This window comes from Ovis canadensis, chromosome 1 (genome assembly GCF_042477335.2).
Source record: "Ovis canadensis isolate MfBH-ARS-UI-01 breed Bighorn chromosome 1, ARS-UI_OviCan_v2, whole genome shotgun sequence".
Lineage (NCBI taxonomy): Eukaryota > Metazoa > Chordata > Mammalia > Artiodactyla > Bovidae > Ovis > Ovis canadensis.
This window is the reverse complement of record NC_091245.1, coordinates 160,503,134-160,515,846: the sequence shown is the minus strand read 5'-3', so window position 1 is coordinate 160,515,846 and position 12,713 is coordinate 160,503,134. Positions and strand designations below refer to the sequence as shown.

At 36.5% G+C, this 12,713-nt stretch overlaps 1 protein-coding gene across 3 annotated transcripts in view; it reads right to left on the bottom strand.

Annotated features, from left to right (window-relative positions):
* Positions 1-12,713, bottom strand: part of EPHA3 (EPH receptor A3) — a 408,015-nt gene that overhangs the window by 281,633 nt on the left and 113,669 nt on the right. For all 3 annotated transcript variants that reach the window (XM_069578939.1, XM_069578950.1, XM_069578961.1), the window contains exon 3: positions 3,624-4,284. In XM_069578939.1, coding sequence (XP_069435040.1) covers positions 3,624-4,284 — 661 coding nt within the window. The remainder of the gene's footprint in view (positions 1-3,623; positions 4,285-12,713) is intronic.

Sequence of the window (12,713 nt, the reverse complement as noted above, 5' to 3'; positions counted from 1 at the left end):
ATCTTGTCATCTATATCTATTCTAAGTAATACTATTCCTTTGTGTGCCTGAATTGAAGCCCTGCTGATAAAACAATGATTTGTGAGTCATAGCAAATGATCCTGACTCGTTCACAAGCTTAAAAACCGACCAGATTTTTAAAATTAAAAAAGGAAACCATAACAAACACCAGCACCACCACTGACAACAAAAGCAAAATTACAAGTCACAAGCCATGCTGGCCTATTATATTACAGGCTGTAAATTAATTGGTTGTGTATTAGATATTGAAGACATAGTAGCCTTTGCATTTAAACTGACATATTAAAAAAATTTTGCTAATATACAGTCGATTTAGACTCAACACTACATGTAAATCAGCATAAAGTAGAATACCTTGACACATCCTCTAATAATTGGAATATACAAACTACTTTTACTGTGAAATAGGAGGAAGCCAAATAGTGAAAGGAGTACATCAAAGCTGTATATTGTCACCCTGCTTATTTAAATTATATGCAGAGTACATCATGAGAAATGCTGGGCTGGATAAAGCACAAGCTGGAATCAAGATTGCTGGGAGAAATCTCAATAACCTCAGATATGACACCACCCTTATGGCAGAAAGCAAAGAACAACTAAAGAGCCTCTTGATGAAAGTGAAAGAGGAGAGTGAAAAAGTTGGCTGAAAACTCAATATTCAGAAAATGAAGATCATGGCATCTGATCCCATCACTTCCTGGCAAATATATGAGGAAACAGTGGAAACAGTGGCTGACTTTATTTTTGGGGGGCTCCAAAATCACTGCAGATGGTGACTGCAGCCATGAAATTAAAAGATGCTTGCTCCTTGGAACAAAGTTATGACCAACCTAGAGACCATATTAAAAAGCAGAGACATTGCTTTGCCAACAAAGGTCCATCTAGTCAAAGCTAGTCAAAGTCATGTATGGATGGGAGAGTTGGACTATAAAGAAAATTGAGCACCGAAGAATTGATGCTTTTGAACTGTGGTGTTGGAGAAGACTCTTGAGAGTCCCTTGGATTGCAAGGAGATCCAACCAGTCCATCCTAAAAGAAATCAGTCCTGAATATTCATTGGAAGGATTGATGCTGAAGCTGAAACTTCAATTCTTTGGCCATCTGATGTGAGGAACTGACTCATTGGGTAAGACCCTGATGCTGGGAAACATTGAAGGCAGGAGGGGAAAGGGACGACAGAGGACGAGATGGTGGATGGCATCACCGGATCAATGGACATGAGTTTGAGTAGACTCCAGGAGTAGGTGAAGGACAGGGAGACCTGGCATGCTGCATTCCATGAGGGCACAAAGAGTCAGACACAACTGAGTGACTGAACTGGACTGAACTGAACTAAAATTCACCTGGCAAATGGTAAGATATAACCCTAAGAACAAGCTGCACCTTTTAGTTACATTACTGAAAAGTCATTACACTTGTAAATTCCAATCATATCCCATTTGATCTTCCTTCTCTAATTCTACTATAATTAGTTCTTATTCAGCATATTTTTCTTTGAATAATTTGTTATTATGCATATGCATCTAATGCTGCAACTAGTATTTTTAAATGTTTAAAAAGTCTGATAATATATCATCACTATGTCGAGGAGGTGCTATTAATATCTTCAATATAATAAACTATAAGAATCAAGGAAATAAAACTTTGATACAAATATTATCTCTAAGAGTAGTTTTGCCATAGAATATCATTGAGTAACATAATAGTTACTTTAAAGAAGTTGTTCGGTAAATTAAAATAAGTTTAAAAAACAAGCAATTCTGAATCTACTATAAACTTTCTGAATACAATTTAATGTCACTTTCTTTCTAAAAATTCTACAAAAGTTTGTCTCAAGGCAGCATGTGATATTGGTTAATTATGTGCATGTTTTATTTATTTATATTAACATTTCATGTGATCCTATTTATCTGGCTGACACATTTTTCTATTATATTTTTAAATAAGACACAAAGCATCATATAAAAATTATTTAAAATCTAAACAGTGATTAGGTTCTTGCTCAATGGAAAAAATTGTGTGAGATGGTTCGGCGCATACTGATAATGATATTGAGACAGAGGCACATCTGTTCCTTTCCTGATGTGGATATCAGAGACTGTCAGTAGAAAACAAACTGGAGGAAATAGTTTTTAAATTTTTCCTGACCTGTACTCAGTTGCTCAGTTGCATCCAACTCTTTGTGACCCCATGGAACATAGCCCATGAGGCTCCTCTGTCCATGGGATTTTCTCAGCAAGAATACTGTAGTGGGTTGCCATTTCCTCCTCCAAGGCTCCCTGATCTAAGCTTTTATTATTTTTTTTAAAATAAATCCCACAAAGATAACACAAACAGTACCACAGTGATAAAATATAATTCAAAGTGGAATATAAAGTTTACTGAGATTTCTTCTCTCCAAGCAAGTAGTAGCTAGTAGGTTGTTTCCAGTTTAGAATTTTCAAAACCATATTTAGTAACAGTATTCTGATCTCTTGCCAAGGATCTAAATAATGTGGAGAAGTATCAGACTAGGGTGTATCATTTGCTGTCATTAAAAAAAAAAATCTATAAACTATCTATAGTTAAAAGCAAAATGCTATGTCCTGTTCAGATTCTGAGAAAGGTCAGTTTATATATAAAGTAGATCCGTCTCTTTCACCTGGACTTGAGATTTACTAAATGGCCACAAGTAGAATACCAAACTCAATTCTTTTGATTAAGTTAACAGCAACAAAAAGGTATTAAAACAGACTAGAGAGATGTTATGGGGAGGGAGGTGGGAGGGGGGTTCATGTTTGGGAACGCATGTAAGAATTAAAGATATTAAAATTTAAAAAATGAAAAAAAAATAAAAAAATAAAAAAAATAAAAAAATAAAACAGACTAGATTCCAAAGACTATAAATTTAAGTTCTCCCATGTATTGAAACATTTAAAATTTTAATGATAATTTTTGTGTGTTCTTAAACACTAAACCTTGACTAATGCTAAATAACAAACTTTGGGATTAAGTGGAAATTATCATCTAATATAATCTTTTGTGGAAAGGATGATCTTTTATTTGATTTTACTTACCATGATCAAAACTTTAAATAATTTAAATTATTCCTCTGTATACCAAAAACTGAAGCATCAACCCTGGATTTTTAAATAAAATATTTTTTATTAAAACACTAATGTTTTGTAAGTAAATCCATATTTTATGCACAGATCACTGAAGAGACACTATTAATATATCTTACAGCAATGAATTGTGTATTACTCTGAGATTGACGAGCACAACCATAAATAGTCAGTGGAGAATCTAATTCTGTTAGAATCAGATTAGCTTAGTTCCAATGCCATTTCTTCCCTCTACATAAAAGAGACAGATTTTTTTTTTTCCCCTTTCAATTGGTCTAGTAGTATGTAGGTTAGCACCACATAATCAAATATGCTAATATTTGTACAAAATTATGAATCAACACATCAAGTGGGATAAATTTAGTCTATAAATAGTCTCTGTTTAGTTTGAGCCACATTTTGCTGCTAAGTGAAATGTGGTTTCATTTATTTCAATTACTCTACCATAAATTCACAAGTAAGAAGTACCACTCTAGGGAAAATAGAGAAGACTCTTACCTTGACACATGAAACCTCTTTCTTCATAGCCAGCATTGCAGGAGCACTTGCCGATGGGTACAAGCCATTCACCTTCTGTACTGCAGTACATCCTAGGAGGATCTTCCTCCTTAGAATTGTTAACACAAGAACCTCTAACTTCCACCAGAGATTGGGAATCCATGGGTACTGTGTCTGGAAACATAGCCAAATTCTTCACTGTAAATGGGCACTTTTTGAAGTACACTCTCACAGACACTAAGGCAACACAAGCACCAACATCTTGAAAAGCCAAATAAAATCCCTTTTTGTTGACAGGACCTACTTCTCTGACCTCAGTGTTGAGTTTAAGAATACGGTCCCCGAGATCCATTTGCGTGAAACTTTCATCAGCTGCAATGGTGTCAATCTTTGTAAACTGGTGTTCTCGGAATTTGACTCCATGATCATCATCAGACTCCATGTAATACAGATTGAAAGTCTCCTTGCAAGTTCCCAAAACCAGTGGAATGCTATTGCAGTCCCGGAGAGTGAACTTTAGCTCCACATAGATCTTCTGAGCTGAGTTCCTGGGGATCCAGTTTGTCCTCAGCCAATTATTTTGACTATGATCCATGACATTGCACACCTGGTAAGTCCGTATGGGTGTGTAATGTTCATCAACACCACTGATCTCTTCCCACTTGAAGAATGAAAGAAGAAGAAAAAAAGAAAGACAGAATTAATGAGTTAAGCATGATGAATAATTGTGAATACAAGATGAAGGTGTTAATGACATCACAGAAAATACAAAACAAGCAGAAACTTCACTGTTGCTCATTAAAGATCAAGATGTACAGCAACTCTGTCACATTCTTATTTGCAGTTTTTATTATTCACAAGGTTCTCTGAGTTCTTTGACACAAAATAATTCAAAATTTTGATGAACACATTTGAATTTTACTGGAGTTTGTGTGATATTCAGGAAGAAGTTGCTTAGCAATTGATTGGACCTAGACAAACATCCTAGGATAAAAATGTTAAATCAGTCATCTCTAATAACGTGATAAAAATTATTTTGTTGTATATTTTAGAGGATTTTCTTTTTTTTCGGTTTGCTCTTTAAAAAGAAAAAGAAAAATACCACTGCCTAGCACTTCTCTTTATTAAACTTTCCACAATTTGGGCCAGACTTGGGTAAAATCAGTATATCACAAAGAAAGTGAATCTAAATTATTTCATTACCAGGTATCTTTATGCATGACGTTATTAACATACTTGGTCATTTCAAGAAAATATAATAAAAAATATTTAAAAAAATAAAGTAAAAAAAAAAAGAAATACATGATGAAGAACTTTGAATTTCTGAAGTTAAAAACGTGAACATGTCTCCTTCCCATCTCCCCAAAATCCAACAAATAGTTACACATGTAGAACAGAGGATTTAAGTATAGTGAACATTTCAATTCTTAATATCTTTTATCCACATTAAATTTTCCACATGAAAGAAATACACGGCTACTTAAGTTGTTGTTATAGCAGTTTGGTCTATGATGGTAATAAAACTTTTTTTCATTGTAAATACACTCAAAAATTTCAAGACTTTTTAGAAAAGTTAAGCACTGCTTCTTTGATCCTTATACAGGTTTTGAGAAGCTTTCAAGTTAGCATCACATTGTTCGTGTTATTTATGATTCTAAAACTATTATTCTATTTAACTGTTACACCTATGTCTACACTCTATTCATACCATGCTTAGTTATCTTAATGCTGCTAGGAAAGTACATCGTTTTCCATGTCATATTAGAGTTCTAATCTTCTATGGCTCCCCATTATTCATGTAAGAACTTCAAACTCTTCAGTTGGTATTTGCGCTTTTCCAAAGACTATTCCCAACTTACATTTATTTTTTTCTAAAAGTCTGAATTGAGATTAAAGAATTATAAGTTTCACTTATGCACGTACTGTTCTTGTCTCTGTGAACTCTTTTTTATGTTTTCAAAAGAAATGTTGGATCTTCTTTTGTTATGGTATAAAGAAAGAGCATTGGTCTCTGCTCACTTCTCTGCGATGCCTCCCATAACCTTAACGTGCTTAAGACACTTTCTGTTTCATATAACACTTATTAAATATCTTTTTCAGTTTTAGATTTAATTCATGATACATCATTAGATTAGTTTAACATTGTTTCAAATACATTTGTTAGATTTTAGAGTTCTTTATATCCTTTATAATATGCAGCACACAACTTCACTTTTTGGGAATAAAAGATGAATACAATGCATAAAAATTATATTTTTAATAGTATATTTAGTAATAATTCAAGGAAATAATAAAGTTCACATTAGAGAATATATTTTAACTTTGTAAATAAATAAATGAAATCCTTGTAATGCCCATTATAAATGGGTTCCTAAAATCTTCTCCTTTAAGAGATTTACTTATTTTCATAAGAAATAAGTTTTAAATAATTTTAACTAAATCAATGGCATTTAAAAAATATTAATGTATTTTCTACTTATATTTATTAAATACACATAGAAAATCCAATCCACAACTTCTAGTTACAAAGTGAGATAAAAATGCTATTTTTTAAAATTCACAATAACCAAAGTAAAGAAATATGGCATTTATCTGGCCTTTGAACCTCATTAGCCAAAAAAATAATTATTTACATTAAAGTGTTTGAATTATCAAATCCAAGCTGCACCCTTCCCCACTACCAATGTGAGAAACACAGTTTTAAAATTCTTTAGTCTCATTAGCTCTCCTAGCAATCAAAGAACAAACCAAAAGCAAATAATTAAACAGCACCACTTATTTCAGTAACTTGGATCATTCAGGGTCTGGAATATTTGAGAAGCATTAATTTTCTGGAGGCAAAATTGGCTTGTCTTTATTGTCATGCCTAATATCCAACAAAGGAACCCATTTTGTTATTGTAGAAAACCGTAGAATAATATACAAGAAAATACTCATAATGTATTTTTAATAATCACCAATTTATCATTTTCAAACAACCACTCTATAAATATATTATATGGACAGCTTTTAAGAACAAAAGTATATATGAGAGTCTCATTTCTGAGGATTTTACACTGAGGTGCCTATAAAAGTAAAGTCATATTCAAAACCAAAATTAATGTATAACTTTAATATCAGAAAATTTAAAACCTGTGAACTGAGTTGAAGCTCAAAAAAACTGTAATGTTAAACAGTATTATTATGTTGCATCTTTATTAATATTACATTGATTCTATGATGGCACTGTAAAGTATAGAGCTAACAAAAACTCCAAAGAATAAATGCTTTCTGTGGGCATTTTACAGAATGTTAGATGATAGGCCTATTTAAAAATTAGCCAACTGACTTCAAAAATTTTAGGTCAGAATTTTCTTATCAGAATAGATAAGTTTGTAATTTGATGAATCAGTTGCAATTTTCTCCTGCTCTGGACAGCATTTTGTTAGACACCATACAGAAATGACACCATGTAAAGATTTTCACAATTTGATGTAAAATATGATTTTAATTATGGAGATATCAATGTAGTCTAACATTTCCCTTTGAATGCTAATTTGGCAAGCTATCACAAGCCCTTGAATGCAGAGGTACAAATTGCAAGAAGATAATGCAAACAGCACCAGCATGCTCTGTGCATAAAAAGGTTGCAGAGAGCAATTATCACTTCATTAATTTGTAATGAAAACCAAATTGCCTGTAAGTGATGGTGACTTGCCATCTTAGACCATTTGCAAAAAAACAGTAGATCTCTAACTCTAGCATCTGCTGAAGACTTGTTTAGTTGCTCAGTCCTGTCCTTTTGCAACTGCATAGACTGTATGTAGCCACCAAAATTCCCTGTCCATGGGATTTCTCAAGTGAGAATACTGGAGTGGTGGCCATTTCCTCCTCCAGGGGATCTTCCAGATCCAGGGATCAAACCCACATCTGCTGCTTGGTAGGCAGATTCTTTATCACTGAGCCACCTAGGAAATTGCTGAGGACTTGAGAATGGAAATAAAATTCCTAAAAAAGCAGTTTTGCAACAGCAGCAACAGAAATCATTAAAGTGCTGTTGTAATTCTTACATTTTATAATTTAAAAGAATACTCATTTTACCCAATCTCCATACTCCAAGAACTATTGTGTATATTCATAAATTATTAGAGATAATATACTATCATAGTCATTGTGCCGAGGCCAATGTGAACAAAGAAAATGGGTGAATTAGAATTAGTGACATATAAAATTGGGAGGTACAAAGCATTTATCGCTTCATTTTTCTAATCCTAAGGAAGAATCTCTTCAAGGGGTGTCCAGCAGTAACACTGTCAAGCAGAAAGGGACACAGAACTAGTAAGAACAGAACTAATAACGCAGACACAGAACTAGTGACTAGTAAGAACACGAATTCCTTCTAAAGCTCAAATTCTTCAAAATTGATAATTCCAGGAATAGCCTGGCTCCCAGATTCTTACTATATAAACGTTTATCATTAGACCACACAGACCAGGGTTGAATTTCTTTTTTTTTCCAGATTATTACAACTGTAAGAAAAACATTTGCCCAGACTTCTTTTCCCTAGAAGGATGACTCAGAATTCTATTCCCTATAACATTAGCACCATGAGCCTCCTTATCAACAAAATACAGTGTAAGATGTGATTCAATTTATATTTTTTAGATAGCACAGCTTCTTGTCACTGAGTCAAATATGTATTTTGAGGGAAAACATATTTTTAACAATTAATCAGCATTTAACCTAATAACTCTCATTCTAATGAACCTCAATTATAGTAATAAAAGATTTATACTCATTGTTAACATTAATTACTCTCTTGGATACACTTTTTGCTACTTGCTAATAGAGAGTAGGAGGAAGTGTTTACATTTTCTTTAAAAGAGGGAGAACCTGTGATACAGTTAGTACATAGGCTAACTTAAATATTTAGAAAGTGAGAAAAACCTTCGTGATTTACTTTATACGGTTTAAATAATTTCTTAGAAATTTGCAGATGATATTAAAAAAGAAAATGATACCAATATTCTTATGTTTGTAATACTACATTTATATTTCAATGGTGAATAAGAAGCACATAGTTCTGCACTTTAGAAAATGCTAATGTGACTAATGCTGCTCTTAATAACTACGAAAGTGAAAGTGAAAAGTGAAAGTGAAGTCACTCAGTCATATGCGACTCTTTGTGGTTCCATGGACTGTAGCCTACCAGGCTCCTCCCTCCATGGAATTTTCCAGGCAAGAGTGCTGGAGTCAGTTGCCATTTCCTTCTCCAGGGGATCTTCCCAACCCAGGGATCCAACCCGGGTCTCGTGCATTACAGGCAGATGCTTTACCCTCTAAGCCACCAGGGAAGTCCTCTTAATAACTGTAAGTGATATTAAAGTTGATTCATGTCATTCTTTCTCCTCTCCTGTTTCTACACTTACACATTATTTCCTTTGCACATATCATAGCTGTTTCAAAACGCAGTGTTCATCCTAGAAATATTTGAACACTTATCACACATCAGCATAAGCTCGGCAAGGCATAATCACTTGCAGGAAGATGTCACTGGCAAGTGTCAGACCCAGATGTATGTAACAAACTCACTATATTTCCATCTATTATTAAATAGCATTTTCTTAGCCAATAGGCCTCAAAAGTATACACACACACACACACACGTAATAGTGTTATATTAAAAGGTAGAGTAAAATAAAAGAGTTGAGACAAATGAGAAATAGAATCTGGGGGTTTGGGGCACTTTGTTGGTGATGATTTGGGGTCAAATCAGAGAAATACATTTATAACCAGAGGACTGAGGAGAGATAAGATGAGGATTTGATATTGAAAATTCAGCATCAGCAACAAGGTGCAGGCCAAAGTCTAAAGATAATGGTGCCCAGAAGGTATATGCCTGAGACAGCATTTCCAGTAATCTTAATGATAATGACTACTATCCATCCTCCCACCCACCTTTAACTCCTAAGTAATTAGCAGAAATTTGATAATGGTATTACAAATATCTTGTTGAAAATAGAGAGGACAATGTCTCAGTTTGGGTACAGTATACAGAAAAGAGATGGAAAACCAGGAAAGGAAAGAAAGACCAGAGATTATTATTGAGGAAAGCCATATTAAAAAGCAGAGATATTACTTTGCTGACAAAGGTCCATCCAGTCAAAGCTGTGGTTTTTCCAGTAGTCATGTATGAATGAGAGAGTTGGACCATAAGGAAAGCCGAGAGCAGAATAACTGATGCTTTTGAACTGTGGTATTGGAGAAGACTCTTGAGGGTCCCTTGGACTGCAAAGAGATCCAACCAGTCTATCCTAAAGGAAATCAGTCCTAAATATTCGTTGGAAGGACTGATGCTAAAGCTGAAACTCCAATAATTTGGCTGCTTGATGCGAAGAACTGACTGATTGGAAAAGACCCTGGTGCTGGGAAAGATTGAGGGCAGGAGGAGAAGGGGACAGCAGAGGACAAGAGGGTTGGACGGCACCACCAACTGGCTGGGCATGAGTTTGAGCAAGCTCCAGGATTTGGTGATGGGCAGGGAAGCCTGGCATGCTGCGCTCCATGGGGTCGCAAAGAGTCAGACATAACTGAGTGACTGAACTGACTTCAGAGGATAAGAGAAAGAGTTAGGACCAGGGAAAATGTATCATCTCTGCTTGGGTATTGGGTAGGCCCTGGTACATTCTGTAGTTAGAACAAGATGCTGGCTATTCAAGGCAATGTCTTCTGAAAGTCTGAGCATGCATGGGGGTCCTTGGGTCCCCATCAGGGCCTACTTTGGATTCTCTGTCTTTACTCAGCACTTTACAGCCACATATACTTTCATCTTCAGCCTCAGGATTTCTCAGTTTCTGCTACCCTTAGACTGAGGCAAGAACAAGGGCAGCCTCAGCTTCACCATTCTAGGCCTCTGATTTTAGTAATTCTCCTTCATGTTGGGGCTGGTTTAATGGTACAGTATTGAGATCTCAGAGCTGTTGCCACATCTTTGCATCTGTGGAAAAATATCCAATATTTCTGACTACAGTCTGTCTAATTTCCTTACATCAAAGGTTCTTATTTTTGGATAAGCATTAACCAGAGACCTTTTTAAAAATACTACTTCATAGGTGTCTATCCAAAATATTTCATTTTACATTCCCTAAGATATTCAGATTTGAGTAGGCGACTCCCTAAGGTTGGGAACCAATGTTCTATGCCCTTTGGACAACTTTTGCCCTCAACTTCACCTGGCAGCATATTCCACTATCAGCTTCCAAGACTTCCTTTTTTTTATATTGGAGGATAATTGCTTTATAGTGTTATGTTGGTTTCTGCAGTTCAGTTCAGTTCAGTCACTCAGTAGTGTCCGATTCTGCAACCCCATGGACTGCAGCATACCAGGCCTCCCTGTCCTTCACCAGCTCCCAGAGTTTATTCAAACTCTTGTCCATTGAGTCAGTGATGCTATCCAACTGCTCATCCTCTGTCATCCCCTTCTCCTGCCTTCAGTCTTACCCAGCATCAGGGTCTTTTCAAATGAATCAGTTCTTCATATCAGGTGGCCAAAGAATTGGAGCTTCAGCTTCAGCATCAGTCCTTCCAATGAATATTTAGGAGTGATTTCCTTTAGGATGGACCGGTTGAATCTCTTTGCAGTCCAAGGAACTCTCAAAAGTCGACTGGTTGGATCTCCTTGCAGTCCAAGGGACTCTCAAGAGTCTTCTCCAACACCACAGTTCAAAAGCATCAATTCTTTGGCTCTCAGCTTTCTTTATAGTCCAACTTTCACATCCATACATAACTACTGGAAAAACCATAGCTTGGACTAGACAGACCTCAGTACATCAATGTGAAACAGTCATGATTATATATCCCCTTCCTATTGAGCCTCCCTTCTGCCCGCTATCCCACCCCTCTAGGTTTTCACAGAGTGCCAGCCTGGGCTCCCTGTGTTTTACAGTAGTCTCCCACTAGTCATCTATTTTACACATCATAGCATATATATTTGGAGAAGGGAATGGCACCCCACTCCAGTACTCTTGCCTGGAAACTCCCATGGATGGAGGAGCCTGGTGGGCTGCAGTCCATGGGGTCGCGAAGAGTCGGACACGACTGAGCAACTTCACTTTCACTTTTCACTTTCATGCATTGGAGAAGGAAATGGCAACCCACTCCAGCATTCTTGCCTGGAGAACCCCAGGGATGGAGGAGCCTGGTAGGGTGCCATCTACGGGGTCGCACAGAGTCGGACACGACTGAAGCAACTTAGCAGCAGCAACAGCAGCAGCAGCAGCAGCAGCGCATATATTTCAATACTACTTACTCAATTTTCTCTACCTTCTCCTTCCCAAGACTTCTGAATCTCCTCAGAAACTGTTTCTACGTCTATCTTTCCAGATAGTTTGCCTCTGTTTCTATCGAAGGCCCTATTGCTCAGCCCTCATCCCATATGTTGTTGATGCCTGACTTGCTGAGGCCCAGATGTGCCTTATGTAGAAGCTCACCTGAATAACCTCATCTTCTACCTCCCACAAAGATTTGTAAGATATTATTATAATTAACAGCGTAAGTCTAATCATATTGCTCTTCTATTTCACATCTGGTGGTAAATGCAAAGTGTGTGCATTACAAAAAAATGTAAACAGTGTGTGTGGGAGGGCTACCTTCAGTCACATATCTCTCTTGGTGTGAATGCAAGACAACTGGTTTTAGAAATGCTGCAGTTTTTAGAGTTCACTATAATTTGGTAGTCTCCTACTGTGATTTCTGAAATGGTTTGTGATTTTTTTAAGATGCCTCTATAACAGTGGTTTGCAGTCCATGAAGTCGCTCAGTCGTGTCCGACTCTTAGTGACCTCATGGACAGCTGCTGCTGCTGCTGCTGCTGCTAAGTCGCTTCAGTCGTGTCCGACTCTGTGCGACCCCATAGACAGCAGCGCAACCTGTTACAGCAGCAGCTGTCCATGATGTTGCTAAGAGTCGGACACGACTGAGCAACTGCATGTTCACTTTTCACTTTCATGCACTGGTGAAGGAAATGGCAACCCACGCCAGTGTTCTTGCCTGGAGAATCCCAGGGACGGGGGAGCCTGGTGGGCTGCCGTCTATGGGGTCCCACAGAGTTGG